At 36.5% G+C, this 19,044-nt stretch overlaps 2 protein-coding genes across 3 annotated transcripts in view; both read right to left on the reverse strand.

Moving 5' to 3' along the window:
* fz (frizzled class receptor) overlaps window positions 1-19,044 on the reverse strand; it is a 98,782-nt gene that overhangs the window by 39,590 nt on the left and 40,148 nt on the right. Inside the window, exon 5 of one of the 2 annotated variants that reach the window (XM_070285696.1) lies at window positions 2,101-2,211. The exons of the other annotated variant lie outside the window; for it this stretch is intronic. Within the exon in view, the coding sequence (XP_070141797.1) occupies window positions 2,183-2,211 (29 nt within the window). The 3' untranslated portion in view covers window positions 2,101-2,182. Of the gene's footprint in view, window positions 1-2,100; window positions 2,212-19,044 lie in introns of those variants that run through there. 2 annotated transcript variants of the gene reach the window in all.
* LOC108075177 (uncharacterized) lies at window positions 4,172-5,144 on the reverse strand. Its single transcript, XM_017167500.3, has one exon. It carries the CDS (start codon window positions 5,063-5,065, stop codon window positions 4,787-4,789), a length of 279 nt encoding a protein of 92 aa, XP_017022989.1. The 5' UTR covers window positions 5,066-5,144; the 3' UTR covers window positions 4,172-4,786.

Raw genomic sequence — 19,044 nt, forward strand, 5'->3', positions numbered from 1 at the left:
TGGAAGGAGAAAAAACAGAAAATAAACAAGTGATGAAATAAGATTTCGTGGGCCAAGAGATAAACCATTTTGTAGCTAATTTACATTTTATATGCCAAGAGTTCGTTGGGCCTTAAACTGACATGGACAAATCTCATTCGTCTTCGGCTTTGGAATCGATGAAAGATTTATTAACCAAATGGCTTGAATAGATAAAACTTAAAAGCTCTCCCTTTTGCGTTTCGATCTTCATTCAAAACTAATTAGCATCATAAATTTGTTCTTCTCCTTTTGAAGTTATCACTCAATCAATTTTATTGTGACTCAAACCATATAAAAACAATCAAGAGATAAGCCTTAAAAAAATACGATTTAAATTTCAACTCAACTTGGCAACTTTGTGTTTAGTTTTTATGTGTTTCTCTGTGTTTATTTCGTTTGCCTTCGTTTGGTCAGCAAGTCAGGCTTTTATGATTTGAAAACCAACTGAGTGGGTCTTTTAGGGTCTTGAGACTAACTGTTTTTATTTGGGTTTCAAGTCAGGTTCTGTTTATGAGAGGGAATAATTAGAGAAGCTGAAATTCGAGTGGCTTTTAATGTTTCTTACACACTATTATTGGGGTTTCTCTTAACAACCCAAAAAAAAAGGCAGTCAATCATCTGCTAAATTCCTTTCCTCCAATTAAGAGTCACAAAATCCATTAGCTGGTTTTTATACATAAATAAAAATAATAAAAACTCTTGCATAATCTGGCGAAAAACTTTTTCAATTTTCCTAGGCAAAATCAAATCTGAAACGCTGCGTGTAATTATCATAAAGCGAAATCTTGTAGCGCCAATATGAGGCTCATAACTTGTCAGACAGGGGCAGTTTTCCCTCCCTGATTTCCACAAGTTTTTCCCCCTTTCCCCAACTCTGTAACGATGTAACTTTCAATTTGCGTAATTTTCAAAGTGACTGCGATGAAGAAGCGTGGCCAACTGATCCCTCACCTAATGACTTTTGCCTATGAGAAATATGTTTGGCCAAAAGCCTCGACTCCAAAAAAAAGTATATATGTAGGGGCGCCTGGCCCAGGGGCGTGGCACCCCGTGTGTGCGTGTGTTGTGGCTGTGTGTGCTGAGGTGCACGCTTGTCATAAAATGCCGCTTATTATGTTGGCTATTAATTTTTACAGCCTGGACGCGACGGTCGGTATCCAATGGACTGCGGTCGTCGGTCTGAGGCTTTTTTTGGTCTGACTTGGGGGTCTTCACTGGCCACTAGGGATGGGGGCTATAAGGCTATAAGTCACGATCCGGAAATTGAGGACTTTATTCCATGGGAGTATTGTGGTTTTATGGGGGTGTTAAATGCGGTAGGTCTTTAATATGACTCTTGTAAAGTTTACTTTTAATATATTTATTGTTAAAATAATAAATTAATAATAAAACAAAGTTAAAATTATTTAAAAAAGCGTTGTAGGATGCACTTTAGATTCTTTAGATTATTTTCTATATATTTTTTAATCACCAAATTTTAATCTTATTTTATTTAAATAATTTTCTAAGTTTTCCCACTTAAACTTCACGCTTCCATCTCTAAGAAAATTCCTTATAGAACGCTCCAAGTCAAAGGAAACTTGTTGTTGGCGCTCTATGGCAATTTATGACAAGCAGGCAAAATGGGCAACAACGACGTTCTGGCCATGGCCTACCGAGTGTTCTCTTGGCCATGGGCTTCCATATCGCGGCTTCTATCGCAGATGTACATATTTATTTTTGCGTTTTTTCCGGGGTGAAGAGGATTATACAGAGGTCTGGGGGCCGCCGGGTCCAGCCCATCATTAGTACTAACAAGCGACATTACGCGGCCTTAGTTTGGGACTAGTTTTTCGGAATGCGTACTCGATTTGGCCTGGCCTTTTGTCTACCAAGAGTATGTTTATTTAATGAGAATTTTTCGTGGAATTTTTATTGCCTCCTTGTGGGAGGATGAGGATGTGTGTATCGTATTTTTGATTTTTCATGGGTTTATTAAATTATTCCAAGTACACAATTCCTGCGGACTGAATTCCAGAAATTGGCTTTGATTGTTATGTGATTACATGATGGGGTCGTGAGTGAGGTAATGGATTTCTTCTCCCCGATTTGATTGCGGTCTATGGCCGTCTCGCCCTATCAGTCTCTGTGTTATTAACTGTACTTTAGTTGGGTAAACTCATTAATGGGCCATCATGTCGAATTGACGATCTGTGTATGAACATTTCATTACTTACTCTACTCATAACTCTGGTTTATGCTGTTGTTCAGTTGGGTTAAGTACATACCTGAAAAGAGAAGGAAGTTGGGGTATTAGTTTTTCGATTGCCAAGGGAAATGTTTGTCGATTTAGCCTAATTAACATGTACATAAAGTGTGCTGCCAATGAACTTGAATTGGGTATAATTTTAAGATTATAAGGATAAGAAATGGGGACCTATGGCTTAAGGAAATAAGTATAGGACTTTTTACTCTCTTGGCGCCACCACAAACCTTTCAAAATCTCTGATAGTATCTTATGGATGCTCCAGCATCTCTGCCTTTTATCTTCTTTTATAATTTTCACCTTTTTCTGGAAGGTTCAAAAAGTCAACACTTGGCCAACTATGAAAAGCAAACAATTTAATTACGAAGCAACTTTGACTCAGACTTTTTTCCACACTGTTGTTTTTTCCAGCATTTTCAACTTTCGTGGCAAACTTGGGCCTGACTTGCCATATAATTAAATACAAATAACAATTAAGATATACGCAGCGTTGAAGCAGCCTCCATTTGTGGCTGAAAACATGGATCAGGCCTGGCCACGAGCATAATTTGAAGTTTTTTAATTAAAAGCAGGCAACTCGGTTTGAGAAATGGTTTCTCCCTCTACGACATTTATGAATTGAGACGTTAATTGTCATCTACTCTGCCACAGATTGAAGGAGGGGCGGGGCACTGCACTCCCAGGCCTGTCGAACTGTCCCATGAAATTGTCAAAAAATATCGCTGATAGGCAGCAGGCCCAAAATAATTTTCATATTTAATTGACAGCTGTGCGAGGCTTGGAAAAACCTGAAGAGAGTGCTCGAGTGTCACTCTAGACTGCTACCAATTCCATTAGAGCGACTTGTCAGCGGAATATCGATAGTAGAGATACCCTGGAAATGGCAAAGGGGTATATGGGGTAGGAGATGAGAGCGAAGAAATATTTGGCAAAGGTTTTAGGGTATTGAAAAGCCTAATCTTGCCTTCTTTTGATCAAGAAAAATAATTAAAATGAATTAAAAATTGCAGCTTTATTAGGCATTAGCATAAAGCAAATAAAAAATTGGAATGCTGTTAATTAGTGAGACTATAAAAGTCAAGTTATATTATTTATACTCTTTAAAAACGTTAAAATTAAAAAAAAAGAATATAAATATGCCAATTAATAACCACATAATAACTATTATAAATCCTAAACACTCATTTTAAGCTACTTATAAATTAAAACCTATTTTTATGTACCAACTTAATTCATTTATTTTCAGTTTGCCAAGATTTATGGCCAAAGAGTTAAAGGGTAAAGCCCACCTATACATAATTTTCAGCTTTTTACCTCCTGCCTTTGGGGCGTTTTTGGCGTCTGTCGCTTAACTTAATGGCAACATGTTTTACAACATTATTAGACAGGCCGAAAATGGAAGCAAGTTTTTTTTGTTGTTAGTATTTATTTTTCTGGCCGACAACTGGCAAATTTTAATTACCAATATTTTCCAGGTGTCGATACCCATACGACCCACGCCGGGGGCAGCATTTTACATTTTATGACAGGGCCATGAGGTAACCCACAGAGAAATACGAGTGTATATGGGGGCATTGAGTTTGGTAGCTCTGCTGTCTAATTAGCGTTTTTGTGACAACCGCAGAAAAATAAAAACACTTTGAAATGGTTTTGTAATTGGCAAACATTTTGTTTGACCCGCCCGGAGCGTAGTGAAACGAATCGAATTAGAAACTGAAATGATATTTAATTTCATTTGTGTTTATCGGCTTAGCAAATTGTTTCTGTGGGTGGTCTCTGGGCTCTCGGCTTCCGTGTCTGTTTGTGGTTTTCAAAATAATCTTCTTATTGGTTTAAAATTTCTTAATTATAAATACGTTAGAAATGGTCTTCAGACCAATCAACTTTTGATTTAAGAATGTGGGATATTGCATGACAAGCTTGTCGATTGTCTGAGTTCTTTGTTTTTTGTATGTTTTTTACGCTGTTTTTGTTTCATATCAATCAAGATAAGATAAGTTGCTATTTTAAAAATGATCGAGGAGAGTCATACATTCTAACTAAATGTCAATATGTAGATAGATAGAGAGATAACTATTGAATGGGTTATATAATATACATTTTCTACTTGTATCGATTTTTAACTTTCAATATCTTTTTCTATATCTTAAACAGGCATTTGATATTAATATTATTGACATTTTATAAGCCATATTGCTTTTTATAAAATATAGATAAAAATCTGGTGAAAAAACATGTCATTAATCAGGGTTTTTTCCCTCTCATAATACATACAGGCAGGAAATATTAAAAAAATTGTTTTTCAATTTTCTCTTGTAGAAATTTCTAGGATTTTCTCACTGCCAAAAGATATAAATATTGAAAATTCAATTTGTAGGTTTATATAATATATATTTTTTTTTATTTTTATATTTTTGTTGTCTTTTTTTTAGCATTTCTGCTTTGAAATAATAAATTAAATTCGTTTATAAATATTGCCACACTTCACATTCCTTTACATTTTCCTTTTCAAAATCATCATCAGCAGTGGTGATGATGATGATGATGCGGCGGTCCATGATGATGATCAAAGTGGCTGCTGTTGTGGTGATGATGATGCTCCACATAGTGATGTGGCGGAGGAGGAGGTGGCCCGTAGTGGTGGTGGTGGTGCGGCGGAGGTCCATGGTGATGGTGGTGATGATCGTAGTGGGGCGGCGGCGGCGGCGGGTGGTGATGGTGATGGTGGTGTCCATGACCACCCAGGCTCAAACCCAAATGGATGCCGAAGAGACCTCGTTCGTGGTGTGGCGGCGACATGTTAAAAATCCTTTAAAATCCTTTTTCAAACTGTTGTATTCCTTTAGAGAACTGCTCTCGCTGCTAGTCCAATGCGTACTGCTTTTCAATCCATTAAAATTACCAATTTATATACACATCCACAGCCAGTGTAGTTCCACACTTCAGATAAGATTGTTTTTGCACGATTTTATCTTATCGCAAGGGGTGTGTTTTCTGGTGACTCACTGGGATTCACTCCGATTCGATGGCTAATGCCCCAATAGGGCTATAAAGATTGTGCTATTTGTGTGTAATCTAAGCACTAGAAAATTACTCACACAGTGTACTTTTCTCTTTCGATTCACTCATAATAAGTGCAATCAGAATAAAAGCGCAAATAAGCAAAATAAAAGCATTTCTTTCAGACACAATAACAATTTGACATTGCAAAAAAAAATGTATTGAAGATGCAGAAGATGTCTGAGAAAAGAGAGAAAAAAAAACTGCAAAGACGCCGCCGGCAATAATTTCCGGCTTGTTTGCCAGACAGAGTAACCAAAAAAAAAAGAAAAGACAGAAGCAAATAAAGCGCGAAAAAGAAAAGCGGAGGGAAAACCCAAGGAACACACTGGAGACAGCCCCAGAAAAACCCCAAGGAAACTGCCATTGAGAAGGGTACAAACAGAGAGAGCTTTTGCATGGAGATTGGCTTGTGGGTTCATTGGTAACTCCCGGTTTTCCACATATCAATAAATATATACATATATATTTATGCAGACGGAAAAATCACCAAGGTTATCAAATTTTAAATATACTTAAATTTTTGATGTACCATATCTTATAGATTATACTTGTCAGTCTCATTTGTTATGGCATATTTATTGCTTGTATTTCTAAAATTGATTTCGTCATATGATGTACTTGATTTTTATTATCGAAACGTACGTTAGTTTAAATTTTTCAGTATTTTGTTTGATTAAAAATATATCAAGCTTCCCAGCATTTTGTCTGGTCTCTCTGTAGTTAGCATATTATATCAATTAAAGTCTAATAACACTCAAAATGGTACTAAAAATAAAAACAAACTTATTTTTTAAACCTACAAAGAAAAATATAATTACTTATAATATTTTAAGTCGTCAAAATATAGTAAAATATAGCTATGAAATCATTCTCAAGTGTTTTAAATCTGTTTTCATATTTTTTTGACCAATTCCCTTAAAAAACCCTCTATTATTTCTCTCTCTGCAGTCACACAACTCCACATGAAAGTGACTTTAGTGCGTGACAATAACTTTTGCCTCTCTCTGAGCCTTTCTAATGCCACCAGAAGACAGAAAGGTGGGTGGGCAGAATTAAGGGATGAGGGGTGCAGAGCACTGATAAACTGCGTTAGAAGTTATAAAGCGATTAGAATGTGTCTGGAGTGTGTCCCTGGCAGAGCTAAAAACGAAGAGCAGAGAAAGGGAAAACTTTCTGCTGTATCAATTTAATGCTTATTTAAAGTGCGACCAGAGATTTTGTCCTTTTTGCCGCGTTGTGGGAGTAAAAACGATACAGGAAATGAGTGAAACGGAAGCGGAGGTCCTGGGAAAAAGAGATGGGAGCAATGCAGGTAATACATAAATTTGATTTTATGGAGTGGCTTTTACAAAGAACTTCTGGCAAAAACTTTGATAATACATTTTATTGGCCTTGCTAAGGACACAAAGAACGAAGCGAAGCGATAATGGAAAAATATGAATGAATAAAGGAAAAATGTAGGGTCTGTGGGAAAAGTGAATGTAAGAGTTTTTGGTTTACAACAAGAAGGTAAATTATTTAGAAATAAGTTAATTATGTCATAATTGATTTTTAAGAATTTAAAATAAATTTAAAATAAATTTTTTAAGGCTGCAAAATGACTCTTAAAGTAATGAAAGGAGAATACTTTAAAGACACATAAATCTCGTTACTATAAACCTCTTTTTAAAATATATAAATAAATACCTAAATAAGGTTCTTTAAAACTGAATTTCATCTGCTCAAAATTCTTGAATATCTCGTGTCTCTTGATAATGAAATAATTTAAACAAAGGTCCATTAAAACACGGCCATAAAACCGAAGAGAACGTTGCTACCCACCAATGAAAATCATTTAAGTGCCTGGCACCGTTGGAAAAGCGCTCTGTCGACTTGCTCATCTGGCTCATTTTCCTCCCGCTGGTTGTGTTTACACATTCAATGAAAATTCCACTTTCAGTCTGGCACGTTCGTGAGACGCCCCTCGGAGAAGGGTTAATATTAGCCCACACTTCTCTGCAGACGGCCACAATTATGGCCTCTAACCCCTTTGTCAACAACTTGAGTTTATTTGAGCTTTATGTGCACATGCTGAGTCTGATTTTTGGCCAAGTCCGAAATGCCTTTGAGCTTTGTGTCCCCCGGATTTTCATGCCCCACGTTCCTCGTCACATAATAATTTTATATGCTTTTTGGCTGCTGCATTTTTGCATAGTCAGAAGAGACCCTGCCAGGCAGTCGGTGGAGCAGAGCAAAAGGGAGTTGATGGTGGTGCTGGTGGTGGTGCAGTAAGCGGTGGCAGGATGTGGAAGATTGCGACAAAAGCAGAAAATGTTCGAAAAAATAAACGCTGAAATTATTATGGTCTGTTGCATTTTTTATGCTTGCTTTTTATATATTTATATGTATATATATTCCGAACGGAGCGGTTGTGGGGCTGCTCTGAGTCTGCAAATGGGGAAAATGCATAGAAAATTTTGCGATTTACGGGATTTGGCTGGCTCTGATTTTTCTAGGGGGATTTATTTGTTATGTCTGCTCATGAGTCAGCTTTGGGATTTTTGGGGGAGATATATTTTCCAACAGTAGAAGATAATTTTAGTGAATTTAGATAACAAAGGAAGGGAAACTATGCTTTAAATTTCATATTAAATATTTCTATATGGATTTAAAAACGCCTTAAGATTTTAAAGAATTTTACAACTCCTTATAACAGCTGTGAACCCCCTTTAAAATCTTTATCACCCTTGTCTTGTTACTTTTTATTTGAATCACAACACACCCCATATACATGACAGCTCTGCCAATTAAGTTTTCAATTTCCGCAAGTCAACTTCAAAGACTCGAAGGGAAAGTCGAGCAACCACTGGTAAAAACAAAGCCCAGGGTCCTAGCCTTCATCCAAAACTCTGTACCAGAACTTCAGTTCAAACTCCCTGCCACATTTGTTGACATTTCATTATGCACAAAACTCACCCTGATCTGAGTTTTTGGGGTTGGCACTGGAGTTTCTTGATTTCTGTTTTGCCTACGCACGTAATAAAAATAATAATAATATTTGGATTCAGGAGCGTGTGTATAATTTACGATAATTGCCTCGGATCGGTGACATTTTCAATTAATCTGAGACGAGATGTGTGTGTGTGCTGGCTGTTCTCGTGGTTTTTATGGCTGCTAATACTGCGTGGACTTGGGTTTAATAACGCATCTAACACCAAGAAGTCGTAAATTCATGCCGTATCATCGTAGAAGCCATATAAATTAAAAAGATTTTACGATCGGAGAAGAGGTTGGACTCCCAACCGGACATTCATATCATAAATGTGAGGAAACAGAAGTTGCGAAAATCATTGCTTATTGTTAATTTATTTCCCCTTTGGCTTTTCACAAAAATTTCCTTTGCTTTAACCGCTTTTTCTTCAGCCTTTTTTTTTTCTCTTCCTCCTTATTGACTTTATGGACTCGTACACGGATGTGGCATTTCCGGCCAGGAGAAAAGTCTCTGCCACCCACAAAATCCTAAGCGCCACAAAGGGGCCGTTGACCATAAAAGGGGCAGAGAGTGCCGAACACAAAGTGGGACAGACCGGAGAATATATAACAAAAGGCTCTACTTTTTTTTTGTAAGCGCCTTGGCCTGAGCTTGTAATGAACTTTTATTTGCATTGTACAGCACACACACACACACACACACAGGAGAGAGGGGAGGGAATTGGGTGGAAAATCCAGACAAGTGTGCCACAAGTCGATACAATCCACACACTCACTCGTCTACACACACACCCATTTCAATTCATTCATTTAGCCCATAAAGTCGGATGCATCCGCAGCTAAGGAAAGCCCTGCACTGAGAAAAATAAGGTTTAGAATTGGATATAAATATTTGAGAAATTTTAAACAAAACAATGATTATTCGCATATTTTTTATAAATTTTTTAATACCCTAAAACTGGAATATATATTTTAGTTAAAGATTTATTTCAAGTTAACCTTACAAAGTCAATATCATTGCTTGTTACATTTTTTTTACATTTTTACATTTACATTTTTTTAAATTTTAAACTCAACACTTTATTTTCCATGTAGGGAAACCCTCTCGCACACAACACCCTCTCATCCTTCGATCCAATCGATTTATGGGCATTTCCGGGTTGAAATCACTTAAAAGAGTTTGCCGACGGATCGGGCAAGTGCAAAAAGGGGGGGAAAAGTCGAGGGGAATGTGGAACCGCTTGTTAGTTCCTTTGTGTTTTGGTTTTATGTTTTTCCTTCCTTTCGCTTCTTGCCATACAAACAACAAATATCTTATGCATTATTTTTTGAACAAATTTGTAAGCTTTATAAAATAAATATTAAGAGTGGGGAAGTCCTCAGATTTTTCAAGGGATGATATTATCCCAAGATACTCATGTGGTTGAGTCATCTTTTGTAACTTTGATTGAGTGATTGTAGCGGAGAGTAATTGAAATTCTGGGGGAGGCTACGAATTTTCCGGATAAATTGACCGATAGAAAGTCACCCTTAAGAAAATATAATCCCAAGGGGGAGGACACTTGAGAAATAATTCAATAAGAAGGCTGATTGGTAAATATATCTTATAAGTGTATAATCATTTTTAAGACCTTTTTAGAAACCTTTTACAATTTAAGAAATTCATTTGAAAATACAAAATAATAATAGGTTTTGCATTTAATATTATTTAAAAAAAAAGTCTTAATATAATTTCCTTTATTTTGATTAATTTTACACCCTGTTTTAAGCAAAGTTTCATAAGAAAAATCTTGCTTTCAACAAATCAGAATACCCCCTCAAGCAAAACCTCTTTTTGAAACCGATTTCAAATGCAGAATTCTCCTCGCAAAACCCCAAAACTCAACCTCAAATCAAAGTAAACTCTTCATGAAGTTGTTTACAAGCCCTTTTAAATATTCACTCGACCCAAATCACAATTACTTTTGATCCCTAAACTCGGCCGCCTTCTTCTCCTCCCAGTTTTTCATTTTTCATCTTTTCCTAACCCGTTTTCAATTTTGTTAATTTCATTCTTTTCATTTTTATAATCAATTTTGGCCAGAATTTTTTTCTTTTGAAATTTCATGCCACTTAATTAACCCTTGGTGGTCCAGGCGCAGGGCTAATTAACCCATTACCTGGCACCTGGCACATGAACAAACAAAAAAAACCAGGGAAAACTATTCAACGCGTCATGCAGGCAGCGTTGAAAAATTGAGAAAAGCGAGAGAGAGAGGGAAAGCGGGAAAGTGTGATGGAGTGAGCAACTTTTTGCACTTTTTATTCGTTGTGTGGGGCTGCCAAAAACATGTTAAAGGTGTTGGCCTAGAACAAAAGCAAAAACATAAATTAAAGCGAGTGTAAAAAACCCAAAAAATGTGGAAAACTTTTCTGAAGTTGTGCCAATAAATTGTGCGGGGCCATTGTGGGGTTAAGCGAAAGTTCTCCCTGCACTTGACAAGAAAAAAAAAGAAGAAGGCAGTCAACAAAAAAAAAAAAAATTATGACTGAACGTAATTAAGAAAACTTTTGCTTCGGCACAATTGAAATCGAGTGAAATCAAAGAAGGTGGAAACGAAAATCTTTTTGGCCCGCCAGCGATTTTAGCACTTTAACCCACGCCATCCAAACAAAAGGGAAAATGAGAGAGAAAACCCAGGATAAAGGAATTTTATACATCGACTTTGAGATACCCTAAAATCAGATTTAATAGGATTTTTTAAAATGGGAGGCTGGGTTAACTTAAATCTTTTTCTTGTGATATTTCAAATGGGTTTTTGTTGGCAAGAAAATATTTAAAAATATAATATATAAAATTATATAATATTTCTATTCAATACACCCCTTAAATCCAAGCAAAAAAGGTATAAAAAGCAATGGCAAAAGCAATTTACACGCCAAGAGACACAGATTCTTGTTCCTTTTGCTTATCAAATTAGACAAAAGGGAGAAATTTTCGGCGAAAAGCCTTCTGCGAATCCTTCTCCACCCCCTAAACAGCGGGTAAAAGGGGGCGTGGCAGGTCAAAGGTGTTGGCAAGCACCACAGGAAGCCTGCGAATTGCCCCCCGGCTGAGGGATATCCCATCGATATGGCGCCGTGCGAAACTTTGTGTCGAAAAGAGATTTTAATGACATCGATGCTGCGCTTTATGGCAGCCGCAAAAGACAATTTTCGCCCGCAAATTTCGTGTGGGCGTGTTTATTGTCCTCGCAAAAAAAAAGCAAAATACAGGCAGGATATTAGAAATAAACAGAACAGCAGGATGCCACCCGTTTTTCGGGGGAGGTTTCTGGGGGTAGGCATGAAATCAATTTGCCGGAGGTAACAACATTTTCCCAGCAACATTTTCTTAACTGCAGCGGATCGATGAAAAGTCATAAACATTTTGGGGATGCCTCAGGGAAACATTAACTTGAGTTTTATTTTAAAGGCGATTAAGTGTCTGGCTGAAGAAATCAAAGATAAAGATTAAGAGCATTTTTTTAAGGGTTCACTTTCTACTTTAGGGTTTTTAAAAAGAAGAAATCTTAAAGGTAAGTTAGACCTTCATTTACAACTTATAAATGAATTTCTTATATTTTAAAAATATTTCTTTAAAGACCTCTTTGAGTAACCATCTTTAAAAGCTCGGCTGTCGACCTCCACGCTCCGTTCATTAGTCTCGTTTTTGGGTTCTGCGAGATTCATTAACATGGCCTTCTTCACACTTGGCCCGCTCATTTTGGCCCGACTCAACCATTGTTCCCTTCTGGTCATTGGCCCATATGCCGCCGCCAATTCTCCTTTTACAGTTGCCGTTCTTTCTCTCTTGTTTGGTTTTTTTTTTTTTGCCCTCGGGCTAAGTACGGACAGGCTTTAATGCTTTTTCGAAATCATATTAATTTGAATTAATGAATTTAATTGCCACAAATTAGTGGGCACGCTGGACCACCGGAGCCGCCAAAAGCTTTATGACTTTATAATGATCCAAGCCGTTACGAGCTCTATATAATTATAATAAAATTTAGTTTCAGCCTAGCCGCCAGGCTAAATATCAAAGAATATATCTTTGCCGCCCAATTATCTAATAGGAAAAACCATCATAGCCGAAAAAAAAGTGGCAGACATGACAATCAAATTATGGCGCAAAACGGAATAAAAACTCATAAAAATGACATTAGCCAAATGGAGCACGTAGAGCTGAGATGCCAAAAGCTTACATATAAACAAAATATAAAAATGAAATCAAACAAATAATCTGCGAGTCAGGCAGGGTACAAGAAACAGAAGCCGCACAAGTGAAGCGTCGAGAAAAAAAGAAGCAAAACCTTGGAATAGGGGAATTATTTTAGATAAAATGTCGCCCTGGTAATACTCTGCCAGCTATGATATATTAGCTGATTAAAAGTCAGAGCTTTTAGAAATAGAGCATCTCAGAGATAATATTTATATTTTTTAATGAACTGATGAACTGACAAAGTCAAGAAATAATACAGAGGCGGTCAGTGCTTGAGTTATAAATAGAATGACCTACGCATGATGACTTTCAACTGCTGGTAATTGATCATTATTTAATAGGAAACTGGTTCAAATTATGACTTAATAAAGTTGTATTTCCCACTAAATGCTTTCTATATAAATTATTTCTCTTTTTTAAATATTTTTATATTTTTTAAAGGAATACTTTTGATTATACTTTACTGATTTCAGTCAAAGGAAGCTCAAAACTTGCTCTAAATATCATACAAAATTATATTAAGAGCAAAAATGTTGTCTAGAAAATTGCTAACCATAAATATTTGCTTTTCCCAGAATATTTTTCATATTTTTATAAACCCCTTTGAGGGTATCACCAACAACTGAAATTGTAAATGCAATCAAATGGATGACAGAAAAAGACTCTCTCCTTTGTGGTGTATTTTTTACCTTGCCATTTCAGTAGCCATGACAACGAGCAGCAAATAGCTGGTGAAGTGGATGCCCGTTGCTGGCCAGGGTAATAGCAACTTGTAGTCGTGTTGCCAATGTAGCAACAACATCGCGGTATCTCAAACTGCGTATCAGTTGCTGCTGTTGCTGTCGCCGATGTTGCTGTTGCCGCTGTTTGTTGGCTGCGGACTCACGCACACGTTTCACGCTTTTTGCTGTTGTCTTCATCGCGTCTGCGAACCCCATTTCTTGCCCCCTCGGTTTCGGCCATTTTAGCTACCGGTTTTACGCGCCAAAGTCTCCATAACTTTTGCCACATGCCATTCAACGCACATTGTTCGTGTTGCTATGCTGCAAGTTGCCTCCGATGTTGCGGTCAACTGCATTGTGGCCTCTTCGTATATATGGTTATGGATGGACTTTCAATCATTTCGAGGGCATATCAACTCGAAGAGTTATCAGTTATAGACAGCCAACAAGAGTGAACATTTTCGAGTGTGTTTTCCTACGATTAAATGGTGGATTTTATGGACCGTGGGATTATGGTGGTTAATGGATGTGATTAAAGTGTGTTGCAACACGAGTTTAATTTTAAATTTTAAACTAGGTTTTAGATTAGAAAAATATATAGATATTTCTTCCTGATATAAGATATTTATTAATATATTCCCTCTGAAATCCTAATGACTAATTTCTTACCCCTACAGGGTATCGACTCACTTGAGCTTCATTGCTTATTTAGTTATTCCCCTACTTTATTCCCACTGTTTGTGGATTCTTAGCAGGCAAAACTTTTGTCTCCAAGTATTAAATATTTTCTGTCTTTCTCTCTTACTGTCTTTTATCTCTTTCTATTTCTTCTCAGCGGAATCTATGTCCGTCGATTGCCTTTGTCCGTCCGTTTATGTGACTCGCATACGAGAAAGAAGCTCGCTTCCATGAATCGACTTTAGCATTTCATTTGTTGCCTGCTGTTGCTGCTTTTACTGCTGCTGTTGCTGCTGCTGCAGTTGCTGCTGTTGCTACTTCTGCAGTTGCTGCTGCTCATTTCATTTCATTTCAGTTTGGTTCTGAGCTGGGCCAGTGCGGTGTGTGGGTTATGTTTGGCACGATTGCCATGGAAACTGCAATGCCAAAGCGCATTATTTGATTATGCAGCGAGCACTACTCCAGAGAAGAGCGAAAAGGGAGTGGGACAGAGGTCAAAGTGCGGGCCAAGTTGGGCTTGGTGGTGATCCTTGAACGCTTTCCACTTGCATAAAATTGCCAGCGAACTTTCCTGTTCGCTCACTGAATGCATTTTGCCGATGCATTTTCCCCTATTTTACTTTTGAAAACCACTCTGTTTCATAAATCATTCATATGCCAGTATTTTTATGCCATTCGATAAGTGGCTCTCGATTGGCAAGCTCTTCTATTTGGCCAAATCCCTTAAAATGTGAGTACAGTGAGAGTTCGGAAAGTGAAATAGAAGGGTAAACCCTAGACAGAGGGCCGTAGTTTAAAATCAATTTTAAGCGCGCCTAAAAGTATGCAAGAAAATAGTTAAGGACACATTTCATTGGTGAAAAATGTTGTTGAATATTTTATATGTTTATCATTATTGTTATTATTAAGAGTTTTGTGATTGGTATATATTTATTTATAATTTCTTTACCAATTTAATAATAAAACCATATATTTTTACATCAAAATTAAAATAATATCACAGCTTTACCCTACTTAAAGACCTATTTCTTTATCTCTCTCGTTTTTTATTGGTTACAAAATGAAAACCAGCCTCGGATAAATTATGTTAATTTAGTTCTAGCCCCGCCTCTTCGCCTCGCCTTGGCTCTTTAATAACTTGACAAATGGAGAAACGAGAAAGGCAGTCAGAGAACTCTCTTCGCGGCGGACTTACGACTGCCAGGCATATAATTTCGCAAAAGCGCAACAAATTGTTAATTTTCCTTTGCTCTGCTTCGCCTGCGTCTCATTCTGTTTTCTGTTAATTTGCATATTTCCTTCGCTCGTTCGCCTTTTTTTTACGTTCTTATAAATGAAAAATAATTGTTGAGCGTGTCTACAAAATGGTAATAAATTCTAGACAAGTAAAGCAAATTGTTGCCTTTGGGTACGTTTTCTTTTTTTCCTAATTTTTTTTCAGTTTAAAAATAAAGCAATAAAATTTTAAAGTGAGAAGATACGAGATACGATTTGTTAAGATAAATTAAGTAGTGTTATTAATTGGCTAACAAATTGTAAGCATTAATAATAATAACATCTGTATTTTTGATTAATTTTTTAAGATAAAAGAAGGAATCGAAGATTTTATTTTCATTTGAAGATAAATTTTCTACTGAAAAAATTAATTCTTGTTAATACATTTTTCATAATTATATCCTATAATTTAATTTTATAATCTTATAATAATAATATATTAAAAATAATTTTAAAAATTAAATGAAAAATTTTCCTAAAATTTTTTTAATTTTGCGGAATATTTTTTCGTAGTGTTTGTATTTATTTTTCCTTCAGTTGGTAATACTACTCAACCTTGAAATAATTTAAATAAAATATTTAAAATATCTTAAATAAATTATCTCCATTTCAAGTTTAAAGGGCGTTATTCCCATTCATAAATTACTACTTTTCCCATCATATTTCTATATATTTTCTGTTGAATTCTCACACCTATTGTTCCTTGTGTGAATACCAGAACCAAAAATCAAAATGCCTACCAATTGGGCTCGCTTAATATTCTCGGCACAAAGCCAAATGGAATCCCTACGGAACTGGACATTTACAGGTGATGTGCCCAGGTGATTCATAGGCTCTGGCCCCATTTCTGTCCCTCTCCTTTCATCTCAAAAAAGGGAAATCCATCAAATGAGCTGCCAACGCGTTGTGGAGTCAATACAAATTGTTAGCTTCCCTTTTCGCTCCTGGATCCTGGTTCCGCTGTTCCTCTGTTATTTACTTTGCTAGAAGTGTTTAAAGGGGCGTGGCAGGTGGGGGGAGGGGCTTTTATGGGGTATATCTGTGAGCATTATTCAATGTTTGCAATGAACGTGCGCAAATTACAAATTCAATGCACGTAGCCGGCGGCGGACAAAGCTTCCAAGCTTTCAGCCTCGAGCGTTACAGTCTCTTCAGTGCTGCTGTCTCCTTCTGCCCGTCTATCCCTGTCTTTGTTTACTCTTTCCAACGCCATCATCAACGCCCAAGCAACAACTGTCTTGCTGTCTCTCTTTCCCTTGCCAAAAGGATGAGGATGAGGCATACCCCAACACTGACGACACATTAAAATAATGTATTTATAAATTTAACATTAATTGCCGCTGAATGGTTGCTGAATGGGCTGATACACTGATAAAATAATTATATAAATATGAATTTAAGTTTTAAATTTTGTAGGAAAAAAAAAAAACAGTGATTTGAAGTCTCTTTAGTATCCGCCTAAAAGTATGCAATGATAAAGCGTTCCAACTCAAGCCTAAAGTTTACTTTCTTTACTTTTAAGCCATTTAAAAATTAAATTTAACTTTGGATTTTTGTTTTTAATTTTTGCGATAATTCTACACAGTTATTATTATTTTTTATAAATTAATTTTTTACTTTATGAAAACAAATTTTTATTTTAAAAAATATTTTATGAGGCTCATCCAAATTCTTTAGTTCAAAAAGTTTTCCTTTTCCTTAAAGAAAATCCCTATTAAAATAAAATCTTACTAAAATTCCCCTAAATCTTTTCTTTAAGTGCATTATAGCTGCGCCTGTTCCTTTCCATTTACCGTTACTTTCTTGGCGAATCATCTCAAGGAGTGCCTCTTACAACAAAAGCGATTTTCGTCGTCTCTTCTTTTTTGTATTAATATGTATATATATAAATATTTTTGTGTTGCCCCTGGTCGCTGGCTTGCAGTGCATTAAGTCATCATTTTATTTTAATTTTTTCCTTTATTTTTTTCGGAGTCTTTTTCCCATAAATCGTTTTCCCAGCAACTGACTGGGATGTTAATGTTTTTATATAAGATGCGATGAGGGGAAAATATGTTTTTTATGGCTTTTGGCATTTTGCATGCATTAGCGGAGTGCCAGTGCCCCGGCGAGTGTTTGAGAGCGCGCTTAGGCTAGAGTGAAAAATTTTGATTGTATTTGTTAAGCAATTGAAAAATTTTGCATCGTCGAGCAATTATGGGGAAGGAAGGTGCGGGAAAACTGTGGCAGGGAAATTGAGATGAAAAGTGATGAGGAATAATGATTAAATATGAATAAAGAAATGTGATGGAATTGGAATTTACTTTAATACTTTTAATGGTTGGTTTTCATATCAGTGAAAAAATTAAAAGTTCATTTTCGATAAGAACAAAATTTGTATTAAATTATACAGATTAAAAATAGAGTTAGAATATATATAAATCAGATTTTTATGAATATTTTTAAAGGCTCTGCGAGACCTCTAAATAAATCTTCTAAAAATCTAACAATTAACTTCACCAACTATTTATAAGCTACTTCCCAACATAAATCATAAAATCTATAAACCTTTGCATTGATTGACTTATCAACAATGCTCCATTTGTTGGCCAGGACCTTTCAGCCAGGATGTTGGGTGAAGTCAGCTAATTCGCGGCACCGTTTACCACAATGCCAGGCACTAAGCCAGTGTTAAGCCGGCACCTAACGTCGGTGAATGACTCTCCTCCTTCGCTGGCTGACTCTCCTCACTCGCTGCTGGCTCACTCCCTTCAATTACGCAAAGGGGGGGCATTAAGTAGACCCAGTTAATGTTCGGCTATAAGTGGCCATCAAGAGGGATGCTGCCACCCATTTGTGCCACTTCCTCGAACCCCACCAAATCGTCTATGACTTTCATTCGATTTGCCTAACAAGCCATAATCATGTGCTGCTGTATTTAATTACTGGCGTCTGGTCATATTGGAAATTGTCCGGGAATACGATGAGTATATATACTATAGATGGGGATGAGGGGCAGAGAGAGACACTGAAACAGGAGCCTGGATGGCAAACACAATTGAGTCATTAAGCCGCAATCTAATTAAGCCCAAAAATGTGAAATGAGCCCAAAGAATGGGCAGCACTCTCGGCTTAGAGGCGGCCCGCGTTAAGCGAATTAGTATTGGGTCTTGTTCTTTGACTTTGGAAAGACTCCAGAACGTAAGCCGAACTCGGTTCAACTCATCTGGTGAGTCCACGAATTTTTACGGCACTTTAACGTGACCGTTTTTCGGGTCTAAATTCGTTTTTTTATCTTTTCAGTGCTTTACATTTTTTTGGTTTGGTCGTCAAGATTTATTTCGTGTCTGGCCGCGACCACGTAGGTCATTAAATTGTTTAGAAATCGCGGACAGCAGCTTTGGATGACTCCGAAAGTATCCCCAGCATCCCGACCCAAATAAACGAACCCAGCCCAAGACCCAAGAAAATCTTAAATGAACCACAAAATGACTGTGAAACGGGCGGCACACGCATTTGAACGGTGGGTTTAAGGTTGGGAAAAGGGTAAAAAAAGAGGTATTTAAAAGTATTTTTAATATATTTAATTTTAAATATTTTACTATCTAAAATATATTTTAAAACAGAAGATTTAAGAGATTTACCAAAATAAAATGTATTTTTGTTCAAAATGTTAACTTGAAGGTTTATAAAAAATTGTAGAAAATAACTAAGCAGTCAATTTATTAGCAGCATATGATTTATGTTTTATTTATTTATAATTGCATTAAATTCTTGAAATTATTTCCCTAAAAAATAACAAAAATAACTCCCAACTCTGTCTTAACTCTCATAAAAAAACTTATAATATT

Source organism: Drosophila kikkawai, chromosome 3L, assembly GCF_030179895.1.
Source record: "Drosophila kikkawai strain 14028-0561.14 chromosome 3L, DkikHiC1v2, whole genome shotgun sequence".
Taxonomy (NCBI): domain Eukaryota; kingdom Metazoa; phylum Arthropoda; class Insecta; order Diptera; family Drosophilidae; genus Drosophila; species Drosophila kikkawai.